Below are 27,223 nucleotides of genomic sequence, written 5' to 3'. Positions count from 1 at the left end.
CCTGACTTCAGCTCAGCATAGAATGACTTTATCTGTCTTATGAGGATATATGTGATTTCTAAAAAGAGCGTGTCTGTTGCTGAAAAATACTCCACCGAAAAGGGAAAAAAAATAATTTATTGCAGGGTATGAAACATTCATTTCAGGAACCTGAATATAGAAATTTATATAAGAATTTCACGGCAAATCAATATATTGTGCATGTCTTCACATTCCATATACAGAATGTATTATTTTGACCACGATAACTTCACTGCTTGTACCGCTGAGTTCTGAACTGAAAAGCACTTTGCTCTGTAGAGTAGAAAAATCAATTTAGCATAAGGTGATCTCATTAAATTCTATTTATCCAACATTACAACAATCTAGTAGGAGATGGAGAGTGAAAGTAATTGTTCTTATATTAATCTAAGTATCTTGTTAGAAGAAAACTGCTGATTAGGAAGCTGTTACTTCTTGACTTCTTCTAATTTAAATCATCCAGGACCTACTCCAGGAGGTTCTGATTTCAACAGCGTGTTTGATGATACCATCATAAGTAATTACTGCCATACCTTGCTCAAGATGCAGCACCAAGATGGAGTAACAGGTTAGCGTGATGTATTAGCATATTTCAGTATACATTTCTATAGGAAAGTTCATATTTTTAAATGATCCTTTTTTGTTCTGCTTTGCCAACTGCTGATGTAAAAGCAGAAGTTTTAGATAGCCCTTTCTTTTAGGAATGTAGTATAGTACTTCAGAGATACAGTGTAAATCCCCCATGACATCATAAAAGCTACCTTGGAAGCCAGATCTTAGGCTTCTGTGCATGCCAACATTCCATTGCTGACTCTTATGGATGATAAGTCACTGTCTCCTTTTTACTTTTTTTGCAAATATTTGGAAATATTGTGGACTTTTTACATAAGTTTGCAATATTTCCTGCTGCTGGCAAGAAGGTAGAAAGGACACCCGCTACAAAGAGGTCTGGATTTTGGCATGACACTGCAACATCTATATACTGAAGATGTCCTTGCATTTGAATTTTCTACCTGATTTTTCGGATTTCAAGTCCTTGGTTTTGATTTGTATCTTTCCTTATTAATGTATTGGTAAGATATCAGGTTGCAGCATACTGCAGTACACTATACAGGATATTTTAAAATACTCATTATATGCAACTCATGATTTCTTCAACTTGCAGCTACAAATGCTAGCTTACTCAGTCCATAAATGTCCAATTGCGTCTGACAATTCTTATCTTCTCTCCAGTGATTCAGTTAATATATCTGCTGAACTGAGGTCATGCAGTCTCTCTAGAATTTTATTCATCGAACTTTTAATATACTAAAAAAACCAAACTCACTAGTAGATTATCACACTAAATCTAGCTATTTATGTGTGTATATATACACAATATATAACCATTTACTCAGCTCTTTTGCAGTAAGTAAATGAAATATTTCTTTACGTTGTGCGGAATAATGGTGGATATTATAGGATTAAAAACTAACAGGAAGCTGCTGGTTTTTAGATGTTAGACAAAAATCCGCAAGGATATTTGAAACAGATCAAGTCCATACTTTGCGTATCCCAAATTCTGTACTACCTTGGGTCTGCATTCTGCCCCTTTGTAGGTTCATCTTTGCTTGATGATGTTCCACTCTGGAAGTGCACAGCCTTTCAGGAGGCACAAGTTGTACCTTTATTGATGTTGGATGTTCTAATTACTTTGATCTTTCTTCTGTATTTTTATTTGGTGAAGAATTTAGACAAACTGTGTTTACTCTCTTCTTATGCATGCTCTCTGAAATAATGACCCAGTAAGTGGCATAGTGAATGAGATGTAGAGAGAAAACTTAAAAAGATGGGTAAATTAAGTATTAATTTGAAGATATATTTTTATTATAACCATGGTTTTTAAAAAATTTATTTTACTGAGATCTCAGACTTAAAACTGTTTTGCTATCTTGCAGATGTATTATTTCTTGTTTATAAAATGCCAGTGCTAAAAAAGTTCCATTTTGCTGTGTAAGGCCATGTCATTGTTTCATAAGGCTTTATGAAAGATCAGTGAGTTTGACTAATCACATTATATATTGTGCTTTCTAAAGTTTTTGCTGCCAAAGGAGTACTTCAGTGATGATTTAAATCAAGAACAAAATTCCAGTGGTGAAAGTCGATTGGTCAATGACTTCAACCCTTAGATGCTGTATAGATCCTGTAAAGGAAATAAATTTTTGAAATATTTTTACTAGTTTTTAGTTTTTCAAATTATAATCTTGTTTGGTTTGAGACGTCGAGAGAAAAGATGTTACATGAATTTGTTTTGGAATAATTCTAAATGAAAAATTTGCAATGATGAAAACTGCAGGGGGAAGGGTGGGGGGGAAAAAAAAAGAAATATTTTTAATCCTTTCTGAATCCTTTCCAGAACTATACAGAGGTTTTTATGCTGCTTTAGTGCTCCGCTTTCACAGAAATGAACTCAAAAGAGGTAACCTTTGTGATTTCTTAGGCTTCTGATAGAAGTTACCATTTAATAAAATAAAAGGGTTTTTTTTGCTATAAGTGTTGGAGAAAAGTAAACTTGCAGAACAAATCTGTAGGCTTTACTCCATGTTGTACTTGAGCATACCCATCAGAGCAATGATGTCTTTAAATGGTGTTGGGCTAGAGGAAAAATTCAGCAAGTGATGTAAGTTGATTCAGAATGAGTTTGTTTTTACTATGATTTCATAGAGACATCTTGATTTCTAGAGGATTGATCCTAAAAGGAAATATGTTTCACTTTGTACAGTAGGGCAAATTGTGCAGTAGCTCTTAGAATGGTTACTGAAGGCAGTCTGTTGACCAAAAAGAGTTGCACTGGCAGTTTACTTTTATTTAGACTATCTAGATTATATGTGATCCATGTGCCCCTGGCTATGAAGAGCAAACAAATTATAGTTAACAATTTGAGCTGCCAATAACAAAATATTTAGTAGGTTCCTTGTGTGCAGTATAAAGTGGCTAGCTGAGATGATAGGGGATTTATCTTCCTTAAGATTTTCTGTCCTAACTTCCAGATCACCCACACCATGGTGAAAGCAGTATGCATTCAAATATTTGTTGTAATGATCTGTAAATCTCAAGTTTTTGCTTCTTGAAAGTTTCATTTGCTGTAGAGTTTAGATGAACAGAGTAATTAACTTAAAATTATCCAGCAATACTATATCTGAATGTTGGGGTTCTGGAGAGAAGATTATTTTGCCCCTCTGAGTATTGAAAATTCCAGTGTAGCAAGGTTCTGAATACAAATTTTATTTCCAAAAAAACCCCACCAAAATAGATCTTTTTGTGTTTTATGTTTTGAACATAATGCTTCTTTATCAATGATTACTCTATGTAATCTTATAGTATGAATATCAACCTTGCATGTTCTGTTGAAGGGAAATTACACATCTTTGAATAGTGATGATTTTCATGATCACAACCCACCCTTAAGGCTTCAGAAGTTCTGCTTTGAAAAGTGCAACTGCACGTACTCAGAGTTCCTACTAAAATCTCTCCCAGCTTTATTTTTACTTCAGAGTATCTTTGCTTTGCCTTTTTTTCCCCCCTTGCTCAGCCATATTTCTATTTATATTTGATATGTATTCTTCCTATGCTGGTCTTTTTTTGATTGTGTCTTGTTACTAACAGGTTTCTATCATGGCTGTATCCACGGTGGCTGTGGAACCTGCTCAGTTGTGATGTTTTCCCGCAGAACTGCATTTTATCTTATATTTTCTTTTCAACAGATACATGTACCTGTTGATGGAGAAAAAACCCTGCAACTCCCAAAACAGGATTTACCTCCTGGTACTTGTTTTGAACAGTTATTTATTCTAAGATTATTTGGGGACTGATGGCTGCAGATAACTGTGCCACAGCACTTGAAAGTGAAACAGCGAAGTGAAGTAGCTCCATTGGAATGTAGAGATAACAGGAGGAACACAGAGGTTCCTAAATCCTCAGATACAGACGAGGAATAAATTACATGAGATTGTGAAGGACTGGGGCTCCTCTAAAAGTAAATTATCAGAAGAAGGATAGCATCCTGTGGAGTTTGCCTTCAACTAACTGTTTTACTATCTGTGTTATCAATGATACTGTCAGAACGAGAGAGTTTTAATTATTTCTTTGGAAGTCATAGTAATCTTTCTTAAATGTGTATTTATTTCTTTCTTGTAACTAGTCATATCCCATACATGAAGACAGATTTTTGGCAATGAAAGAGAAATTTCACTTGCCCATTAATTTTTATTTTTGGAAAGGAACAACTTAATCCAGGTGATTTGAATGGTATTTCATGTTCACCAGCAACTTCTTTTTTTCTGACATGCTGTATTTTTGTGCTGTTTTTCTCTCTAGCAAGCCCAAATAGTTGGAGTTGAACCTATAGTTTTCTTTCTTCTTAGCCTTTAATATTTGTGGTTATGAGTCAACCTGATATTCTTATTTAACAAGAGTGTGGTAGAGTAATACCGTTTTGTGATTGATCTGCAGCTTCGCAGAGTGTAGCATTGCCATGATGTCATTGATGCATTTTTTTGTAATGACCTCGGAGTATTCTTGTCTGTGGTACACCCCTGGAAAAAACAAAACAAAACAAAACAAAAAAAAAACCCACAAAAGCAAACAAACATCACTTCCCTCCTTTCTCTCCCTTTCTCCCCCTTCCAAAAAAAAAAAAAAACAAAAAAAAAACCACCCACAAATCTGACTACAAATCATTCAGAAGAACAACTAAGAGAAACTTCTTTATATTAAATATATATATATATATTTACATGTAAATACTCAGTTAGCAAAGCATTCCATATAAATTGTAGTAAGTTGATGTTGTATATTCAGAAAACCTTGGGCAAAAAAAAGAAAACAGTGCAGACCTAAGTCAGGTGTGCTGTGAGGAGTACTGTTAATGTTATAATAGCTATGTAGAATGCTTTGCAGCAGCTCTATTTTTTACATCCCCACTCATATAGACATAAGATGATGAAATCAAGCTCAACACTTAAGCTTTAAGAATAAAGAGCTCTATTTTGTCTGCCCTGTCCCGGTCCGCTTTTCAGGGAATTAGTCAAAGCATAGGCTCTTTGCCAGTAAGCTCCACCTTAGTCAGTTAGCCAAGGAACTTTTGAAAGGAAGTAGATTCAGTTTGCAAGATGCTTAACCCACCTACTAACGCTAACTCATGCTGATCTTGGAGAAATTCTTTGTCCAGTTAGTGTATTTTATCTTTGTGAGGAAAACAACTGTCCTGTAAGGGTATATTTTCTTTTAATCATTGCATTTGCAAAAATAAAATGAAGATAGGGATGTGTTCTCTGTCCTTGAAGTCAAACAGCACTATCATATCACATCCCCCTGCCTATAGAGTGGATAGAGGGATAGTCCAACTGTTTCTGCAGAAGCTTACCAAACTTCCAGGAATGGTGGTGCTCAGTAGATTCCTGTAACAAACTATTCCAGAGTGTTTTATCTGAGACATCATTTTTCCTCTTCATCAGCCTATATATTCTACTGCAATTTCAGTGGTTTATTTCTTGTCGGTTGTAGATATAGAGTATATTTTGCAGGTAACTATGAACAAAACACTTTTGATTTTCTCAAATATATAATAACTGTCCATGTGAAGCTGAAGCACTTTGTGTGTGTCCAAAAAAAAAAAAAAAGCTGTTTTCTGTGAAGAAAAATCCCCAGAAGTCAGTTGTTGTTTTCATTCTAGTTATGTACCTTCCTACCAGCTAACTTCCAAACATATCATGAGATGCACCTTCTTTAATGATGGCACTCCAAGATTATTCCTTGCTCTTTAATGCCCAGTAGGAATGCACTAGGAAGCAAAGACTGAATTAGTTTAGGTTAGAAATAACATTCAGGAGTTAAAGAGTGTGCAGTGAATTTGTAAGGAATTTCGGATTCATTTGTCAGAGGCATCCTAGAAGAGTAAGGCCCTGCATATTTCATCTGCTCATCTTAAAATTTTCCCTTGACTGAATGCAGTTACTTCAACATTTACTTTTACAATAATCGGATCAGGAATTCCAGGGTCATTTTGAAGAAGTATTTTCAATGATTGGAATTAAGAGATTTCAATAACAACAAGTTTCACTACCAAGAAATTACCCTGCAGTGATAGCATCAAACTTTTCTGCTTCCTATGGTGCATAGAGGTCAGCTGCATTGCGTTGAGAATACGAAAGTCTGTCTGACAGAATAATAGGAAAACTGCAACCTTATAAATTGTCACAAAAGAGGTAAAAATTGATGTCTTAAGAAAATGGGATTGCTTTTTTGCTCAGATATAAGGATAAGAGAACAGGTTATATTTCTGGATATCTTTGAGAGTAAGAGAGTAAAAGCCCTGCAGGATCTACAGTCACAGAAAGTAGTGTTTTTGTTGGAATTGCAACAATGTGATAGGTTGAAGGTGAACTATTTCTGCATTCTCCTTCACATTTGGAAAAATTGTTTTCACCTGTGCTGTAATTCTAAGATTATTTTTAAGTGAAAGAACCCATAAAGCTATAAATTCAGGAACAAGAATATTGATGAAAACCTTAACTTCGAATACTACAGTATTTTGTATTTAGGAGGAAAATGGTCGTGTCATTCACCTAAATACTTCGATAATATTCTCTTTGCTCCTTTGTTTCTCTCCTGTTTGCTTCCTACAAGATATCTATCATGGAACCTACTGTCAAGGAATTACATACATAAATATATATTTATATTTATGTAATTGTAGATCATTTCTTCATAAATTTTTTCTTTCCAGCAGAAATTATTATTCACATTATTTATTGCAATAAACAAAAATATATTTTGCAAAATGAATTCAGCATAATCTCAAGTATGTTTCTACTGCTTAGTATTTTATATTGCTTGCTATTTCAGAGAATCATTTTAAAATATGTATTACTTGGAAGCATCACGTAGGCTACTTCAAGCTTATAATAAACAACATTCATACCTTTATAACTTAGGAAGCTGCTGAAGGCTGTAGAAATTAGAGGTATTTCTAGAAGATTAGGCAATATGCAAAAAACAAAATGAAATGATCTATCCTTGCTTAATTATGAATATTCTTAGAATGACTAGACGCAACTTAAAGAAATTTGAACATATGTATGCAAATGTTCCTTTTAATTTCTGACACTCTCTTAACCTTCCGAGTCTTCCTTCTGCCTGGCTACCCTATAAAATACATTTTCAAGAAAGCCAGAAAATGTAGCAACATCTGCCCTTCAGTAGCAGATGTGGATTCACTTAGGATTTGTATCTGTCCGTATGCACTACCATTGATGTCTGGTGCAAGTTATCTTTTCTGTTGCAGTGGAATTCAGGAATGCCTGTATTCTTAGTATCGGTGAATTCAAAGCTAGAAGGAACTGTTAAAATAATCTAGACTGGCTTCCTGCAAAACATGGCTGAGGAATTCTTGAATTTCATTTTAAATGCTCGGTTTTGCTACATATTACTTTCTGATTAAAAAGTCAGCATTTGAAAATCTTCTTACCACGTAGGTACATTCAGAATGTGATTTATTGCCTTCAGAATATTTTCTTTCCTGTGGTAAATACGAAAATGAGAAGTTCATAGTGGACAGCAGGGTTTACTGTTTGAACCCTTTTTTTTTTTTTATGGAGAGCATAATAGTAAGTGTTGGCTTACAAGCAAGTAATTCAATTTTTGTTGCATTTTCCTTTATTTCTAATCGTGTATTTGTTTTAAACAAATAGACAAACAACCCTCAAAATTCCGCTGCTCCCTATCAAACAACCAACCAACCAAAAACCCTCACTCTTCCTCCACTCCGTGGTCCCAAGTAATGTTCCCTCTAAGTCGTCAGTTTAACGTCTGCGTACACTGCTTCATACTCTTCAGATCTGAATTTGTCTCACTCTTAATTTGACTGACTAATCCAAATTCTTTTCTCCTTTTTTTAAATTTTATTTTATTATTATTTTTTTTTAAGGAGCGATGAGAGAAAGTGGATACTTTGGTGTTTTCAGCTGGTAAATAATTCATTTTCTACCTATTCTGAACATGAGTGGTGATAAGGCAACAGCTTAACAGCTTTTTCTTAACTCTAGTATTCTGTATTTCCCCATTTTCCTGGAAATTAGCAGTACCAATCCCTTTAAATGAAAAGCAGTGATATTTTTTACAATCAGCAGTGTCTATATACCATCTATGTATATGACCTCTTTATACATAGCACATTTGCATTATTCTAAGCAGCTGAGACTTTTTCACTTTCACACGAGTTTTCCACACTTTCAGCTGATTTACTCTAGCTTCTCTGATTGTGAGCAAATAATTTTCTGATGCTTTTTTGATGAAGGTAAATATATTAACCTTCTCTTTAGTTAGATTTTTCTGGTATCAGACAGTCTTTTAATTCACCTCTGAATCTTCCTTTTTTTTTTTTTTTGTTTTTTTTTTTAACGTACATTTCAGAGTAAATGTAGTATTCCAGCACTGGTGGCATCAGTGTGAACATAGAAATAATGCAAAACATCAACTATTTAAATATTCCTTTACTTTTGTAAGGATCCAATTAGCTTATTTAGCAATAGCTTTGACTGTGTTGACAGTTTCTTATCCACCTTCAGAATCACTTTTTTTCCAGTTCCTCATCCTGTAAATGTGGCTTGCATTCCCTTTGAATGGATTTATGACTTTTCATTTTTCTTTGTTAAAATTTGTCTTGTTCAAATGAAGCCACCTAAGCATTTGAAACAGATTATTCTGTAGAATGCTTGCCTCGGTCCACCAATTTTTGCATGCTCTGCAAGTTTTGTCAGCAATTGCTTAGTATTTTCTTCCAGATCATGAAAAATGATACTGACAACTGAAGAGGTAGATACTAGCTAGCCTGTATTGTAAATACTGTGATTTAATAGACAATCCTCATTTTGTAGTAGGAGTGTATAATGTATTTACAAAAGTTGTAACTAATTAATTATTTTAAAAGAAATTCTGATAATTTCTGTGTGAGCTATTGTATTTAATACTGTCCATCCCTCAGTGAAAATGTGAGAGAAGTTGAAACAAGCCAAATGCTTTGCAATTTTTTTAAGTATTGTATGTTATCCAATTTTCTTCTCCCAAGAACAACTGTAAAGTTTATAGACAAAGTGCTCAAAATACAATCCTCTATTTCCCTAAAAACAAACTTTTGGGAAAGATGAGCAAAACACATTTCACAATCCTTTTTCTTAATAAAAGGATATATATTATATATTATTATTAATATCAATGTTCATTTGCATCTTTAGTGATCAGGCTTGGGAAGTTGAACAAGCTCAAAATTATGAGGATGATGATGACAGTGCAGGAACCTGTCTAGCTCAGTTGCACAGGAGGATTGTGAGACCAAGGACTGTGCTGTGGTCAGCCTTCATAAGTTTTCTTAGGTCTCTATTTTATAAACTCTTAGACAAGACCCTTGGTAATGTAGCAGGTTGAAAGCACTGGTGGAAAAGACCTGATTTTGTTTCTCAGTCACAACTTTTTCTCTCAGTAATCTTTGTCTGACAACTAATACAGTGACTTGTCCACGTTCTTACATTAAAGAGTTGTCCAATCTTAATTGTGCAGCTAAAACTTGTGGAGAAAAAGATTTACATAGAAAGCAACGTTACTGTAATATTTTAATATTTCTTCTCAGTGATGGACTGTAATAGAAAATCTCATTTCTTCAGTCACCCCAGTTGAAACAGGAAGTAGCTTTCTCTGAACCATATATTTTCTGATGGTTTTCAAGCTTGTTGGTTTTCTGACTGCATTGAGTCTTCTTAGTAAACAGATGTTGGTAAATCAACCAGATACTGGAATTCAGTTTTTTCCAGTTACATAGAGAGTAAAACTAGTTAACTATTTACCTAGAAGGTTTACCCTAAACTACTTTTTTTCCTCCTTAAAGCCTATGTCATGTAGATACCATAGTAATATAGAGGACCATCTTATTATTACATGCAAAATGGCTTCTTTCTACTCTTTTTTTTTTTTTTTTTTTTTTGTTGTTGTTTCAGTACCTGAAAAATTGGAGGTCTTCTACAATATGTAGGGATAATTATACTTTCTTGTTAGAACTAGTGTTTGGGATACTCACTCAAATGACCTTTTCTGAATGTATATTTTTTGTGCTTACAAAATAGATCAAATGTATTAGCAGCAGGAAGGGGAATATTCTTTATCAAACTGCACATGAAGGAGCAGCCTTATTAATTCATTTGTAATTAACAAAACTCTGCTAATTGAATAAACATAAAACAAAAGTTATTTCAAAATGTTATACATCCCTTGGGCATTTACAACATGAAGTGATATGCATTCACAGAAATTTTTTTCTGCAGGGAAATGAGTTGAAATTATATACAAAGCATCGTTTTCTGTAGATATTGTGTAAAAATAATTTCAATCTGTTTAAGCGGATTTGATGCTGTAGGCCACAAATTTATCTACCTATACTCAATATCCCAACCCTCAATGTGTGGACACGTGTCTCACTAGTAATTTACAGTGGTTCTTCTCTTTAGAAAACTATGTTCAGTGGATCTGCTAACAAAACTAGTTACTATTATTCTCGTGCACCTGGAATTGCCTCCACTCAGCTTCCCATCTCAACCTGAAACTTTTCTCAGATTGCCAAATTTGAGAATTGCTTAAAATGTGTTCCACACACTTTTCTCATTTGTTTTCGTTATCCTTGACACTTCCAATTCACTTCTCCCTTTGAAAATGTTATCTTTTGCAGCATTTGGTGAAACTTTCTTCTAATTTTCTCCCCACCTCCCTGCTAAATTCCGCAACAAAATTCAGCACAATGTCTTTCGTGCTGCAAGATGGCTGGGACTTTGTATCTGTTCCTGAAGATCTTTCTCTCTGCACTGTTTTTATATTGATGACTTATTTTTTACCCATCCCCTGCAACTATAGGTCTTGGTATTCATCACTTCTTTTCATAGTTCAGGTTTGCTATCCCTGAATGCAAATTCCTTTCTGTTGCTGATTGTAACCTCTCAATCATTTTAATGCTGCTTTTAGTAAATTCCATTATTTCTGTTCATTATCTCTTCTCTATATTTGAGTTTATTCCACAGCTTTACTTTAATTGCGTCTGCTTTTGCCTTTACTACATCTTCAACACTCACTTAAGTCTCCTTAATAAAAACAAGTTTAGTGAGCTCAGTTTTTTTTTTTTTTATTATTTTGCCTTTCCAGTGGCTGTAATCTCATGGGATCACATTTGCACAAAGATACGAAAATGGCTAGATGAGGATGCAGATTTTTTTTCCGCTTCTTTACTTTTCGTTCCTCTCTTCCTACTCAGCTTCTGCCCTTCTCCAGTCTGCTCCTGTGCTTTCTGCTCCAGCACAAAAGCTGCTTTATAGAACCATAGAATAGCCTGGGTTAAAAAAGACCACAATGATCATCTAGTTTCAACTCCCTGCAATGTTTGCATCCCTTTTCTACTGTTCCAATAGGAACTGGCTTGGTTGCAGAAGGACATTTTCACCTAATGCTAGACCAGGTCAGGAAATGTGAATGCACCCCTTATTTATAGTATTACAGTTTGTGGCAAAACCTGGCTCAGAGTCTAGATGGAAGGGGAACTTCCTAAAATATTGCGTAATTACTACTGTAATTAATCTTCGCTAGACTAGTATATGCGTGTGAAGTTTTCGTGTGAAAATCTATTTGCATAAAATGGGCCAATGGTATGTGACCAGCTGCTAAGTAGGTGTGAAATCTAATCTCAAAGTTCTGGATCAGAGATGGGATTGGCTCTTGCCAAAGTTTTCATATTACAGCACTCCTATACGTAGAGATTTTGGAATCAGGAGATGTTTGGAGATCTGGAAACTGCTGCAGAATTTATTCATTTTTTCTTACATATTTTTTATTTAAGAAGAAGGTAGTGATATTCATTAAAAAAACCCCAATGATTTCTTTTAAATGCAAATAAAAGTAAAATGATAAAGCTTGGTTTTACAAGGGAAATATTGTTTCATGTGTGGCATTTCTGAAATAACTATTTCATTGTTATTTTATATCAGATATTGGAGATAATTCAGTGCAAAAGAAATAATTCAAAACTATTGTGACCTTAATAACATGTCTCTACTTTATCAACAGAAATGCAAAGGATCCTTATCTTCCCAGAAACTTACTGTACCTTATTGCCGCTGGGGCTCAACTCAGACACGTTTAAGCACTGCCTCTGCTATGGAAAATAATGCCAACCCTTATAATAACAAAACTTTTGGAATGGCAAGACCAAGCATTTTTCTGCAAGATTCTTGGTTAGAAGAAAGGTTCTGTAAGTTACCTGAAACACCATGTTACGGAATATCCAACCCTATGTTTTCTCAGAAGGCTATCAAAACTTATAAGACTTATGTCTACCTATCTCCATGTTACACTGTGGAACAAGAAGGTAAGAAATCTTTTCTTTCACATGTCATTTTTAAAACAGGAGGAAATTCAACAATTCACCACTTGCCCACTTTTTTTTTTTTTTTTACAAGTCTAACATTTTTATTTTTCTATGTTAATTAATAGTTCTGTGTGACTGATGAGCTTCTTTAGAATCTTTTCAAAGTTTGAGCACTATATATATATATATATATATATATATATATACTTGTTTGTAAATTACATACTCTCATAGAAGTATTGAGGGGAAAAATATTGGAGAAATCTTTTATATTTTTCACAACAACCCACCAATTTCTGTAAAAAGCAGGTGAAGTGAGTAAAAAATTTTAATTATACAGAGGGCACACTGAAAGTAATGCCTCCTATTTATTTCCATGGAAACTAAAATATGTTCCAAGGGAACAATAACACCAGTAGACTAAATTGTTGGCTACAAAACATTATTTTTCAATGTAGTCACCACTGTTAGCAGAGTATGAGCTGATTGAGATGCTCTTCATTTCATGGTGAGACAGTTGTGCGTGGCTATCTGGAATGTAGCTTGTCTTTCACATCGCTGTCGCAACTGCTGAAACACACCACGCACCACCTCACCATGCTTACATCCACTGTTTGATTTCCATAAATATTCAGCAAGTGTAAGTGAATGTCAGCAGGTGCCATTTTTCTGCATGACAGAATTTAGTGACTCACCTTTGCTTTGTATATACTTCCATGTCAGATATCGTTTTTCACACTGCCCCTCTATTCTGCTGTCTGTCAAACAACAACAACATGTCACATAATGTTGGTAGGAAGGTTCAACCTCTTCAGCAATACCACCTGCATCTGCCTCTGATGTTGTGAGCCAACACAATAAAATAGGAGGCTTTACTTTCAGAACAGCCTTCATTTAAAGTCACAATTTTCATCAAAATAACGTATTTTATGCTAGCACTTTTTTATATTGAATATAACCTTCATCTTTTCATCTCTGTCCTCACCATGATTCTTTAAATCACTTCAAAGTGGAAGGAAAAGGAGGAAGATGTGAAGTGAATTGTGTCTGTTCTGTGATGCTTATGTAACATTGTGTGAAAGGCTCTGGTTTGGGCTCACTTCATTTGATTCTGTGATGAGGAAGGAAACTTCACTTTTTGTGAAGCATGGTGGTTGGATGTTGGCTTTGTGTGTGTGTGTGTGTGTGTGTGTGTGTGTGTGTGTGTGTGTGTAAAACCCTAAGCTCTCTATTAAAAGGGGACATATTTCCCACACAGTTTTGCATTCATTTTTACTTTGAAGGTTGTAGCTTTATGTGTTGTGAAGAAGAGCATTGTAATGGGCATATGTAGAAATATTTCCAGTTTTTTCAGGCCTAGCCAGCTGATAAGTTTAACTGTCACTGGTTCTACTTGAGGTACAATAAATCTCATGCAGGTCTATAAAGAGCTGCTCTGAAGGAAAATATCTGTACATCTGATTTTTCCTTTTACGTTTGAACTGCTCAGCATTGAGTAAACTGCTTTTGGCAAAAATAGCTTCAAGCTCTACTCCTTTGGCCTTGTCAAGTATTTATTTAGAGATAAACAGATGAAACCACTAAGCACTGCAAGTTATAAACCAAATCCAGCTTCCTGACATCTTTAACCTTTAGACTTTTATCTGTGTTCTATACAGGCTACCCAAGTCTTGCAGTATGATGCAATCTGCTAAATTGTGAGGGGGAAGAAAAGATCTCCTTTGCATTTTGATAAGAAAGTTGAGAAAGTCTGCTTAGTGGTTCTGATGCCTTAGAAAACAGTTTCTACATTCAAATGTGTTGTTTACTCTTCAAATTCCTATTAAGATGGGAATTTTGGTAGATTTCATCTCATTTCGAGTGCTCTGAATCAGTCAGTTTCTCAGTAAATGTCCTTCTAGATAATTAAATAATACTAAATTTATTTATCTAAATTTGTATGTTTAAACATCTAGGGCCAAATCACAATTAATAGGAAAAGGTGTTTGAAACTGTTACTGGGATGTGTAGAGAAATATGTAAGAGAACATTTTGTGGAAAAAAAGTGATACGGTACTTGCACTGACTCATTTCATTAGCTTAAGTGGAAGCCCAGCGAAGAGAGGCTAGCTGGTACCCAGCAACAAATTGAAGTATGTGTTGTTAACTAGTTATCTCTAGGCACAAGCAAAAATCAGATTGCTCCTACAGAGAAAAGATGACTAGGGAAGAGATGTTTCTACATGGAGAATCCCCGAAGAACAAATACAGGGAGGAAAAAACTTTGAAGTTTCTATTTTTATTAATGCTTACTTTCTCCCAGTTTTGGTACTCCATTCCTTGACTTATTAATACAGACATTCCTTTAATTATCTCCTCTAGTGTGTCTTTATTTTTGTACTGGCAAAAGTGCAACGTGGACAGCATTACCTCTCCTCTGCCTTAGTTAAATTCTGTTTCACTAAAACTCAGTGGGCTATCCAGCTCACAGAGATTTCATTTCCACCCCCAAAGAGTGCCTTGAGAAATTTTAGATTACAGTTGCCAAAGTGAGCAAGGTTATTGGGTTGCACCTCTTTCAATATTTTCTTCATTTGAGAACCATTTTGTCTGGGATACAAAGATAGGGTAACATGAGTTTAACTATAGTAGCACACTGTAGTAAACTTCCATGCTCAGCACGAAATCTCTGTTTGCACATGTTGTAGTGTTGAGCTACTAAAGTGATCTCAGGAAAGGTCAGAGTCTTTTTTAATAAATAAGACCTTCTGAGTGCATTTGCTCTCCTAGTTGATTCCGTGGATTCAATGCAATTATTAATCAGAGAAGGACTGGTACATCATGTATGAGTAATCTCATATTCTTTGCTATGTTTATAGAACTGCCCAAGTTCATTATACAAACATTTCCCTGAAATAATCAGTACCGTGACTTTCAGAACCTCCAACATAGGCCTTTTTATTTATTTATTTATTTATATACATTTATGAAATTAGATCTCCTGAACCTTCCATGGTATCATCAGAAACGAGTAATGCATTAGCATTGTTCTTTTTTTTTAACTGCATAAATAGAGGTAAGCAGATTTATTCATTTCAGTTCCTGGTATTTGCAGTCTTTCACAGTGCTTTTCTCCCCATTAAGTATTTCTGAAGACACTGTTGTTTTTTCCTAAATGTAAGTGGTAAAGAAAAGTGTCCCAGGCATGTAATTTCAATAGTATCTTCTTCCCTTATGACTCATAACTGCTGAAATCAACACAACTTGGGAGGTGCTTAGGAGCTTCAGTACCTCTTTAATGTTTCCAAATAGTAACATCTGTGCATCTTTATGACTTCATGCTCTGTTTTAGAGTTAGTCTAAGCCAATGTTTCTGAGCGTTAAATTGTACTTTTAGAAAGTCCCTGTGCATTGTAAGGGAATTATCACTATTGAATATTTCATTGAGCAGAACAGCAACAACAATGTAAAACCAGATCTGGTTTTATCTGAACTATGCATTTGTGTTTAGAAAATGTATTCTAAGGTAACTGTTAAGAGTTTTCTTTTTCCTGAAGTCACCAGCAGACTCTTCCTTTTACTTTCTTCCCTAATTTAGAGGCATTAATGACTCTGGCTTTGAATACCTCTGGTCCTTATTGCAGACCCATTTGTTTTAGCCTGCTATCTAGCAGAATGGCTGGCTGAGGGGAAAAGAGAAGCAGAGGTTGAGAAAACAGAGAGGTGAAGAAAAGTTTGGCTTGAAGTCATTCAGTGAAAAAAATACAGTGGATTCACTGAACAATAATGATCTAAAACACCACTGCTTTAGAGAACAGCTAAGAGGAAATCCGTGTTTGGGGAAGATTCCAACCATTCTGTTTATGTGTATTGTAAACATGTTTTGTATAGGGGCTATATAAGAGAAATATCCTAAATAACTATTACACATAGTCTTGATGGAACTTCTGTCATCACCTAACGCTGTATCCTTTGCACTGTTGTCATCATGGCTGATCTTTGAACAAACAACGCATTGAGCAACTTTTCAGAAATTTCATGAATTTGCAGTCTGGCAAGGCTGCTGGTGTTTGTATTCTAGACAAACAGCAGTTACACTAGATCAGTTTCTGGAATCCTTTCAAAGTAATTATATTTTTCTGGTGGAACTCCATCAACATCTTCCTCTACATCTTTATATAGCATAATCAAATATAGCATCTAGGTATAGCAAATAAATGAGCTATCTTTCAAAGCTCAAAGCACTAAGAAAACTGTGAAGTATGAAATGAAAGTGTCAAATTGTGAGGAAGATGTTGCAAACTTGCATGCAAAGAAGAAAGACTATGTGAGCTGAAAAAGCCATGCTATTAGCACTGATATTGTCTTCTCATAAAAGATATGTACCTGGCATTCAGAATAGTAGTTCTTCATGCTGAGGAATTTGAAAGATGTACTATAAAGCCTTTCTGTGTACTTGACATATATAGAAATCTTGAAAGTTTTATGCCAAGCAGATAATTTTTCTGCTTGGGTTCTATATTTGAAATTAACATTTTCTGTGGAATGATCTCTGTCTACAGAGGAGCTAATGATATGTTAATAGAGAGAAGAACAAAAAGACCCAAAGTTGTACAAATCGGAGGAGAAGGAGATGAGGGTAATTCTAAGGCAAACATTATGTAGTTTGTAAAAATGCATAATTGTATTGAACACAAAAATAGGAAAATACCAAAAATACAGAGAAGGCCAAAAATATGAGCTCAAATAAGCTCAAAGCTTAAATTGCTTCATGGAGTATGTGAATTTACTTAGCACTGAAACAGAACAATCCATTATAGCTCTCTTAAATCAACACACACATTTTAAATGCAGAAGAGGAATAATTTCTGAAATCAAAGTGATAAATCATAAAGTATGAAAAGATCAGTGGGAATTTGTACTTCTATGTAGGTGCATCTCAAGATGTTAGCACTATTCCTCTGGGTTTGGCACTCCACCTACTGGAGATCCATGATTTGGTGGTAAATTTTGCTCTCATACTTCAGTGTGGGAAGACTGCAGGGGAATGTCGCCGAGCTAATTGCAGTGAGCTGTTACTGCGTAGAAGCTGTATATGCTGCATTTTTATCTGCTGCAGTGAGGTGAGAAGGGCTCCCAGGACCTGTTGGAGTTTTTTTAATCCTTCTGTATTATTTATTTATTATTTAGTCATGCATGTTGCTTCTCTCTGAAAAGTATGGATGTTTGTAAGAGAAAGGCTTCAAAAATGTTCCATTTGCAAGTGTTGAACTAGTACATTGGGGCTTACTGCTGTGAGCATCCTCAGTTCTATCTTGCCCATAATGCACTGTGGTATGTTTATGTGGGTGCTCAGAGAAACAGTTTCCAAATTTATCTGTTTTTGAGTGAACACAGTACAAAATGTAAAGCAGTCCACAACATTGAAAAAAAGAGAATATGTTAATCTGAGGAAGTAAATGCCTAGGGAAAGTATTTTTTCTTTCTTTCTTTCTTTCTCTCTCTCTCTCTCTCTCTCTTTTTTTTTTTTTTTTTTTTTTTTTTTTTTAAGGAAAATTTCTGGAGGGAGAATACAACTGAGGGAAAAAGAAACAATACTTGTATAATGTACATATTTGAAGCCTATTGAATGTTTTTGCTGTCTTTGACTCTTAAAACAATTGCTATATGTATACATTCCTAACCAGATCTTTTCTAAAGCGGTTTTTCTGCTTAAAAGTGTTTTAGTTTTCACCATGCATGCGAATATAAAACAGAGCTGTGTGGAGTGTGTGGTCCACTTCCATAATGGTTTGGAGTCCAAAATTAATTGCAGAATGACATTGGAAAGAATGTCTGTTTGCAGGATGTGCATATGTTTGTAGTTTTCCTGAGAAGTTTCTCATACTCTTTCTTGTAAAACAAAATAAAAACCAGGATGATTTGTTTTTTCTTCTCTAGGGCTTTCTATGTTCGTACATATATGAATGAATATAATTGAAATTGTTAATATATTGCTTACCTTTTTCTTTTATAGAGAAAATAAGTGTTGCTGAATTATTGTCTGGGATTGACTCGCTGTGTAGAGCTCGGAAGAATGAGGAAAAAAAGGAGAAACTTTCCTATCTCAGGTAAGATCTGGTAGAACTGGCTGACCTAAGTTGTCTTTGTTCTGAAACACAAATAAAGTTTACTGTCTTTTTACATATTATATGTTACACTTACAGTAAATTTTGTACTGTAAATTCTTTGAGAGATTGTAGAGTTCTGTAAGACCTAGGAAAAATGTTCTGTAGTTGGATTGCTTTGTTTATTTTTACAGAGCTCAGAGGTGCCTCCTGAATATGTAATCAATTCCAAGGTATCAGTGAAAATGCAGGGTGAGCTTTTTCCAATGATACACTTCTAAAACTCTAGTTGCAAGAGTAAGAGATGCTGAAAAATTTTTATATTTTTAAATTCACTTGTTAAAATGATTTTTTGTTTTTTCCTCATGGATTTTAGTAATCAAAATCACATTTAAATCTTGCACCCCAAGATTAGGCCACATAACAAAACACTACTGAAATATATTTAAACTTCATTTACACTTTATTTTTGGCATACCGACTTTGTCTTTTCCTTTTTGAGATGTCAGTTAAGTGGAACGGTGATCGTTTCCAGTGGTGAAGACCTGGCTCTGTTCTACTCCCAGAAATGAACTTCTTTCTTCATTCTGTTCTAATCGATTGGCATGGCATCATCATTCCATGGCACATTTCTCCCTTGTGGCAGCACCACCTTGTGAACATGCATAGACATGGGCTGTATGGTAGTAACTGCATTGATGAGTATTTATTTACAGCTGCATCCCCTGTGCCCTGTATGAACACGTGCCCACTCACTAACATGCATAATGGAGCATGCTCTAATCCATTATGGGTATTTATTTGCACTTGTGACAGATACTTTGTAAGCTGAATCTTCTCTAAAATTACTATATGCTTTTGATAATTTTAAAGATTTCTCAAACATCCTTTTTATCATTTCAAATACCTTTCTAATAATAATACCTCAAAATTGAGGACAATACCTTCCTTTTATCATCCAAGTTCTAGCACTTTAAGGAACATTCTTAGTGAAACGTTTTCTGTTTTGAGATAGACATATTGGTGGAAGAATATAGAGATCTAACTGTGTAGTCTTAGGAACTTAGCATTCTGTCTGTTTAGCAATGCAATTATTTTGCCTTGGAATGAGGACAGTGGAAATGGCTGCCCATAGAATATGCTTCAGCTGTGTCAGTGGGCTCTGACTGCTTCTTTCCACAAATGCTCAAAGGGAGAGAGAATTACAGCTTTTGAAAGACTTTTCATTTGCTCTTGCTTCTATCCTACATGAACAAGCCTTAATATAGTTACTGAAATGCTTATCTGATGATTTTGCAGAGTTTCCACTATCTGCTATTCCTTTGCTCCCATCATCTCTTGTGTGCACCTAGATAGAAAGGAGGAATAAAGTTACAGTGTGTGGAGGAGATTGGCAATAATAAACAAAAAAAAGCCACTGAAAAGCAGAAAAAGAAGTAGGAGGATTGTCATGAGCAAATGGATATCACATTGAGGTTGACTGTTAAGTTTTTGGACTCCCATTTTTGACTACTTCATATATAGTTGTATATTATGAAAACATATGACAGACAATGACACTTTACTGGAAATTCCTGTGTATGCCTGTTACATTGTTCCATACTTGTGGCTGCATTTACTTTAGCTAATGTATTTTCTAAGTGATGATGGTAACATTAACTAGCTACTTCTAAGGCACACACAGCAGTTGTATTTATTGAAGTGCAGAGAACTGGCTGAAAATAAAATTGTTACTACCCTGTCATCGTCTGTAGTACATGAACTCTTAACTGAAAATCAGTGGATAATTCTACGCGGACTTTGTCTTTTGCCTTCTCTTACACAAGGCTCTTAAGATTCTTCAGTATAGTAGAAAAACTCAATGAGTCTCCCGAAGTCCTTCTGAATTTACTTAAAGTTCCAGTGGTGACACTCCCAAGAAAATTAATTCATATCTGTACTTGTGATTTCATCTGGTATTGCTTTCAGCACACTATCTTTTCAGCCTGATTATCTCAGGTAACCACGTTTGTGGTTATTTCATTGGCCTCCTGATCATTCCTGGAGAGCATTATAAAAGAAAACGAGTGTTATATGATATATGATGTGGAAAGTTTATATTTTATGTAAGCTTATGTATTTTTGTTAAGTTTAACATTATCTCAGTGATAAAACAAAAGTAGGCACTATGCTTCTGGTTAGTAGCAGTGTTTCTGGTGGCTGTCAGAAGGGAATGGGATTTAAAAAAAGCTAAACACCTTTAACATCAATGAAGTCATTAAGTCTTGAGAGGTAGATTTTTATATGTATTGTTCATAATATCAAGGCATAGGATTCATGACTTTGGCTGTACATTTAAAAAAAATAAAGTTTATACGATAACATATTTAAATGCCAAACCCATTTGCATACATGAGTTACGATAATGATTTCCATGAGTTTTCTATTCATCTTTCACTAGTATCTGGATCTGTGGTTGCACGACAGGTGTGGAAAAGGCTGTCCTGAAGTTTTGAAAGCATTCAATGTTACTACTGATTGTGACAGTTCTTGATAAGTTCATCTGCAAGCCAGAGCTGAAACTGAGGTGTTTATCCCATGGAAGCTCCTGGGACAGCTTGTTATTTCACAATAGTTCTAGAAACTGGCAATGGGAACAAACTAACTCACTGGTCTGAGTATGCTTTCTGTGCCTAGCATTATGCAAAACTAACCACAGTTAAGCAGCTAGGTTAAAACATTTTAGATAATCGTATTTACATTGAAATAACATGTCCATATTTAATGGAGCTCAAAAGCCCGATCTCCCTGACTGAACATTAATTCCACAAGTAGGTGAATGGCCTTTGTGAACATGAAGTAGTTCTCATGAACACACATTAGTTCTCAGAAACTGATTTTTCTGATAGAATGTAGTTATTATCTTTGAAATTATTCACCACAACTACATACAACATTGTTTTGATGGTAAGATAAATGAAACATCTGGAACTACTGTAATTATTTTGTAGAACAGCCCTTGAACAGATTAGCAGGCAGATCAGCATGATTATGAAGAAACAAAATCCAGAGAAGTCTGCTCCCACTCATCCAAAAGTAAATGGAAGAACTACCAGAAGTAGTTTTTGTTGTCTCACTGATGCCTACTATTACTGTATCAGCTTATCTGTAGGCAATGCTACTTGCCCACATTTTACCAGTATAGACAAATTTTGTATTTTCCAGTGCTACTGTAGGAAATATTTGTTTAATTTCATTCTTTGCCTTCCATACTTACAATCTCAATGAGTGCCAGCTAATTAAAGTCACGATGACAGAAGTCAATCTGTGAAGAACTAGAATAAAACCATCAATTTATTTTCTATTATTATAAAGCAGTTTTTGGATTGCAATGACTTACAAGTACATCTGAAAAGAAAAGCTAGTTTAGAAATTAGTCTCTCCAATTTGCAGGTACTCAATCCAAAAGTTACTGTTCATTCAAATGATTCACTTAGACTTCTATTTTAAGTGTTTAAAAACATATTTCAAAGTAATATATTGCACAGTATGATAGTTTACCTTACAATAAAATCATATAGAAATACAGATGATTAAGTTTTGAGTTTCTTTTTTTTTTTTTTTTTTTTTTTTACTATTTTTTCTGAAGCAGACCCCTGGATTTACCTAGTTCTTCTCGTGGGCCAAGTGATGCTCCTGGGTTTCAGATTACGCACAAAGGTAAGGAGGAGTAAATCCTTTTCTGGTGTAGAGAGTAGCTATAATCTGACCAGTCTATGCATAGAGCTAGAAAAGATAACTTGAGCTTTTTTGAGGGGTAGTTGTGGAATATGTTCTTCTCTAATATCCTTCAAACCTGAAAATGTTTAAAACATTGATGCTAGATGTGTGCCTTAACTCAGGGACAATGCATAGTATTTATCCCCTTCTTCCCAGTGAACTGGCTTTACTAGCTTACTTGAAACACTTATGCTCTAGCCTTCAAATTCGGATGGATATATGTCTTACTTTGTTTTGCTGTGCACCACTAGACTTATTTCCTTGTATATATGAGACAGAAATAAGAATCTGTCTGACTAAACATACCTACTATCAAGTCCTATTCTTGATCACTTCTGGCATGCATCAAATCTCTTCCGGATCTCACTTGGATATTCAGATATCTAAGCATTGTTCATCCAAACAACAGTCTGCCCCCAGGGGATGTAGATACCGGCCCAAAAGCTTGACTGATGGTTTTACAAGTGTACAGCATACGGCTGTACCTCTGGTCAATGATTCTGAGACCTCATGTGCTTCTATCTGCTCTAGCCTTGGTTCTTGATCCTGACTTGTGAATCTTTACCCCTCTATCTTGCTTGTTGTCATAGCTATTCTAATTCTGCTCGAGCGTTCTTTGTTTAATGCCTCCATTTTACAGGATGAATATATGGACTGTCAGGCCAGTCTTGTATTTGCCCTCACAGACTCTCAAATTCTGACTTTAGCTTCTATTAGCTTGTCACTGACATGAAATGCTGTATTGAAAGGGCCAGCTGACAGACTGAGCTATTCCTCCATGCGAATTCACTAAATGTGATCATGTGATCATCATGTGATGGCAAGAAATCTGCAGTAAATGTTTCTGATGCAAAATTGGTGACTTTTGAGACCTGAGGATCTTACTTATGTCTCTTTCAGCCCAAGGGCATTGAGAATCAGGTAAAGAGATCTGACTTCTGTCTGGAAAGACGCTCACATGACACAAAATTTCGGTGATAAACTGAAACAATAACAAAAATGTGTTTTCCCTAAATGCCTCATAAGGCTTTCACAGACTTAACTCAGCACTGGATCATATTAGTCACTAAACATCAACGCTAATCTACTGCACTTAAAAGTCCCTAGACAGTCTGTTGCTAGCAGTAAAATGATCTGTCTGTTCTGATCTTCCCTTTCTCTCTGCACTTGTAGAGTCTTTCAAGGCTTTCAAAAACAATGGATTCTGAAACAGGTACTCAGAAAGAGTTAACATCCCTTCTGTCTTTAAGCAACTTCTATTTATGACTGTCACCCATTTCAAAATCCAAATTTCTGTGCAAGCAGTCAAGATAAGGCTGATTTAAGGTACCATCAATAAGAAGCTGCTGTCTTAAAGAATGGGAAAGTTTAGAGAGTATTCACAAAGTGTTTTTGCCGGTATTGTTAAGAATGGCAAAGAGGCTCTGAAAAGCTTTACTTAATTGTTCTTTAGAACTAAATTACAGCATGATCATTACTTCCAAACTAGGTGGCAGTTGTCCCCCCTGGCTCAGATCAGGCAGGGAGTAACTCTCAGTTACTGTTTGTGCTTTGCTCCTCCCTCTATTACAGGGAGGAAGCAATCTGTCACTGTTTTTTTCAGCACAGGGTTACTTTTCCTTCCTAGCTGGCCCAGATCTGCTGGCTAGTAAAACTAGCTCCCACCATTCGTGCTGTGCAAACCACGGGATGCAATGAAGAGGAAAAACCTCTGTGGTGTCAGTGAGAGAACTGAAATGATATTCAGTGAAACAGAAGAATGTGAGACAATCTTGCAAAAGTTTCTGACTTCGCTTTTTAAGGGACATAGTTGTTTTTCATAGACTCATAGAATCAATCAGGTTGGAAAAGACCTTAAAGATCATTGAGTCCAACCACAGCTTAACCATACTACCTTAACTAACAACCCTCTGCTTAATCATTTTCCTTCTGATAGTTGCATATTTGCTTATTTGAACTGATACATGTAAGCAAGCCTTGGATGTGTGCGAAATCATTGATTTCCTTATGTGAATATTGGTTGGAGTTATATTGTAGTGCAGGAGCCATTAATAAAAAGGGAGAGGAACATAATTTAGCAGTATATTTTAAAACAAAAAAGGTGGCTATTTTATTGGTGTTACCTTTTTTTCCTGTCAGTAGCAAAAGTTGAGCTCAGCTGTAAAATGGTGTTTGTTGCTCGTCTTTATAAAGAACCCTTAATTATGCCCTCATAATATCTACAGAAATGTTGATTTCAAAGAAAATATTTTAAAAATGCTGCTATTTAATATTTTCCAAGTTACTTTTTTTTTTGTTCTGTTTTTGTTTACTGAAAGAATGCAAAGTACAGATTTCTCCTCTCCCTCCTCTCTTCCCGACCCACTAAAAGTGCTTTTTAAAGTTAGTGGATTTTGTTGTGAAGAACAAGGAACTGGTAGTGATGCAAATTCCTAGGAATATAAAAAGAATATATATTTTCTAATAATTTATTTAGTGGTTAAAGCCTAATTTCTTCAAACCATATTCAAGCAGTTGTCAAACTAGTTGAATATCTCAGTCTTCAGTAAAAGCAGTAAATTATTTCATGAAAAATGTCAAGATAAATTCTAGACTGTTTTTAGCAAATTACATTAGTCCAGCTGTCTTGCAAAGTAAAAAGACCAGAGCTTTTTCCATGTCTTTTGTGAACAAAAACTGACTAATTCTGTACATGTTTGTAGAGATTTGGTTGTATTCCTCTGAGCCTAAACTGCATATTAAATTATGATCATTATTGCTCTTGTGGAAGAGGCTGATACACTGTTAGGAAAGCTAGCTAATTAGTTCAATTAAAGCTATGAGGCAAGAACTTTAAGACTATAGCCAAGCATTGATTCATTAACATGTTTCAATGTATATCAGCAGGCATATATGAAAATATGAACTGAGATTAAATGATCCACTTCAATTACAGATACAGCTATGGTCATGGTACAGAATTGATATGATCCATTCATTATTTAGCATTTAGTAATGCTAGACAAGTATCAGCCTACCTTTCTTTTTTCGAATGACAAGAAGAGTAACAGTCCCTGATATTCTCTGAAATTACAGATAAAGCTCCTTGCACTATTTCCGTAACTCTCTTAGAATTCATATTGTCCCCTTGTATGACACAAATAATGTAAGTGCCACGGTATGCAAGTGAGATGAAATCTAAGGGAGAGGAATGCATGAACACAAGTGCCTCTTTCACTGTTCTCTACCACCCTTCATTAAATAAAGCTCATATGAGTGTTAAGTTACAGGGGAAGTAGATTGGATTGAGTCGGTGTAAATTGTAGCGTGGCTTGGTTCTTTTCTTTTGCAGGTCCATTGAGATCTGCAAGAACCTAAAGGACTTGAGGGTTGGGGTGGAGTTCTTCATCTCTTGCTCTCTCAGCAAAAGTCTGAAATCTTTTGCACAGAACTCTGAGGCTCTTGTTTATATTTATTTTCTACTATAAGTTGTTCCTCATATAAAGGTGATTGAATATTTCTCTTTCAGTGACCTGGATAGTTTAAGGCTGAGTTAAATCAAGGGTCTAGCTTATCTCCATCAGTCAAAAACAATCCAAGCCAAAGGAACCGATGATAAATATGTGAAAAATGAAACATATTTGATGATAAGGAAATAGTGCCAGAAACTTTGTACTGACTTGATTCATCCTTATTCATGAACAAAAATGAGTCACAGTCAAGCACTGGCTTGAACTTAGTTCAGCTTTTTCATTCTGTTGCCCACTTCTATTTCTGTCAGAAGGAATAACGATTTTCTAGCAGAATACAAGGAAGGCAAGTTGGAAGGCTTTTGTCTGTATGCATGTATTTTTTTTAAAGACAGATATGCTCAGCAAAGAGAAGTTTAGCTTCAGCAGTTGAAGTTTCTTCAAGTAACTGTGAACAGGTGATTGTAACAGAAACATGACTAATTTTGTTGGGAAGGACTGGTAACAACACTGATGTTACCGTTTATCATCATTCTTAATGATGAGCAATGTGTTTCAAGTAAACCACTTGAATTATGCTTAGAAAATGTAGTACTGTGATTGGTATATCTGTAAGACCACCTAGTTTTTATGCTTGGACTGACTTAATAAGGTAATGCTACAGCCTCTGCAATGATTCAAAGCCTGATTAAGGTTCTTTCTCTTTTTTTTTTTAATTGAGTTCAAATAGTGTGCTTTTTCCAATTCACTGTTCATATGTATGGCTTCATAGTTAGGGTATAACTAATTTGGTAGTGGATAGAAAACAGATCTTGCAAGCCATATATGTCTAAGTATTTGCCAAACCTGCTTTCCACAGACATATCCTAAATGAAAAAATATACTAATGTTTGTTCTTATGAATGCAGTGTTAAAAAATAACTTGTACAACAACAGTCATTTTTCCTCTTTTGGTTTAACAGATGACACTAATAAGAAATCTGTTTTCTGAATAAAAGACTTGCTGCAGTACAGGCCAGAAGCTGACAGGCCGAGTGTTGGACTGGTACTGCATTATCTGTGACAGCTGAACAGTTCTGAAAATCTGATCTTTAGAGCTGAAGCACTGCCAAAGCTGGAGGACTTAGTATGTGACTTGGGCTCACTTCTAAACAGGATTTGATGCAGAATCACACCAAAGTTTGCTCAGAATGAAAACATCTGCACCCTTCTTTTTCCCTTTGAAGGGACATTGGCTAGTTTATCTGTGCTTCAGTAGAAGCATAAGTCTAGCTCCAGTTCCCTTTTGTGTGTCACCGTTTTAGGTAATTCTGTAGTCAGTCACACCTAGGTAGAATGGTGTTTAAAAAAAAAAAAAAATAATAAAATAAAAATCATTTTTCTGAGGCTGGGAAGGAATTTCAGTCCTCAACATAAGTGGGTTTTTAAGAAACAATCAAATTACGGCTGTCTGCTTCAGGCACATCTGCTTT

The 27,223-nt window shown here is 35.2% G+C and overlaps 1 protein-coding gene across 1 annotated transcript in view; it reads left to right on the top strand.

The window, feature by feature from the left end:
* Positions 1–375: 375 nt before the first annotated feature.
* Positions 376–27,223, top strand: part of IQCM (IQ motif containing M) — a gene marked incomplete at both ends in the record, with an annotated part of 107,927 nt that continues 81,079 nt past the window's right edge. Inside the window, 8 exon segments of the mRNA XM_079534651.1 lie at positions 376–388; positions 485–589; positions 1,355–1,428; positions 2,417–2,443; positions 2,447–2,479; positions 12,157–12,457; positions 18,453–18,546; positions 22,172–22,242. Coding sequence (XP_079390777.1) covers positions 376–388; positions 485–589; positions 1,355–1,428; positions 2,417–2,443; positions 2,447–2,479; positions 12,157–12,457; positions 18,453–18,546; positions 22,172–22,242 — 718 coding nt within the window.

Source organism: Tetrao urogallus, assembly GCF_951394365.1.
Source record: "Tetrao urogallus genome assembly, chromosome: 4".
Taxonomy (NCBI): Eukaryota; Metazoa; Chordata; class Aves; order Galliformes; family Phasianidae; genus Tetrao; species Tetrao urogallus.
Note: the sequence above shows the minus strand (reverse complement) of the source record. Positions and strands in the feature narration are given on the sequence as shown.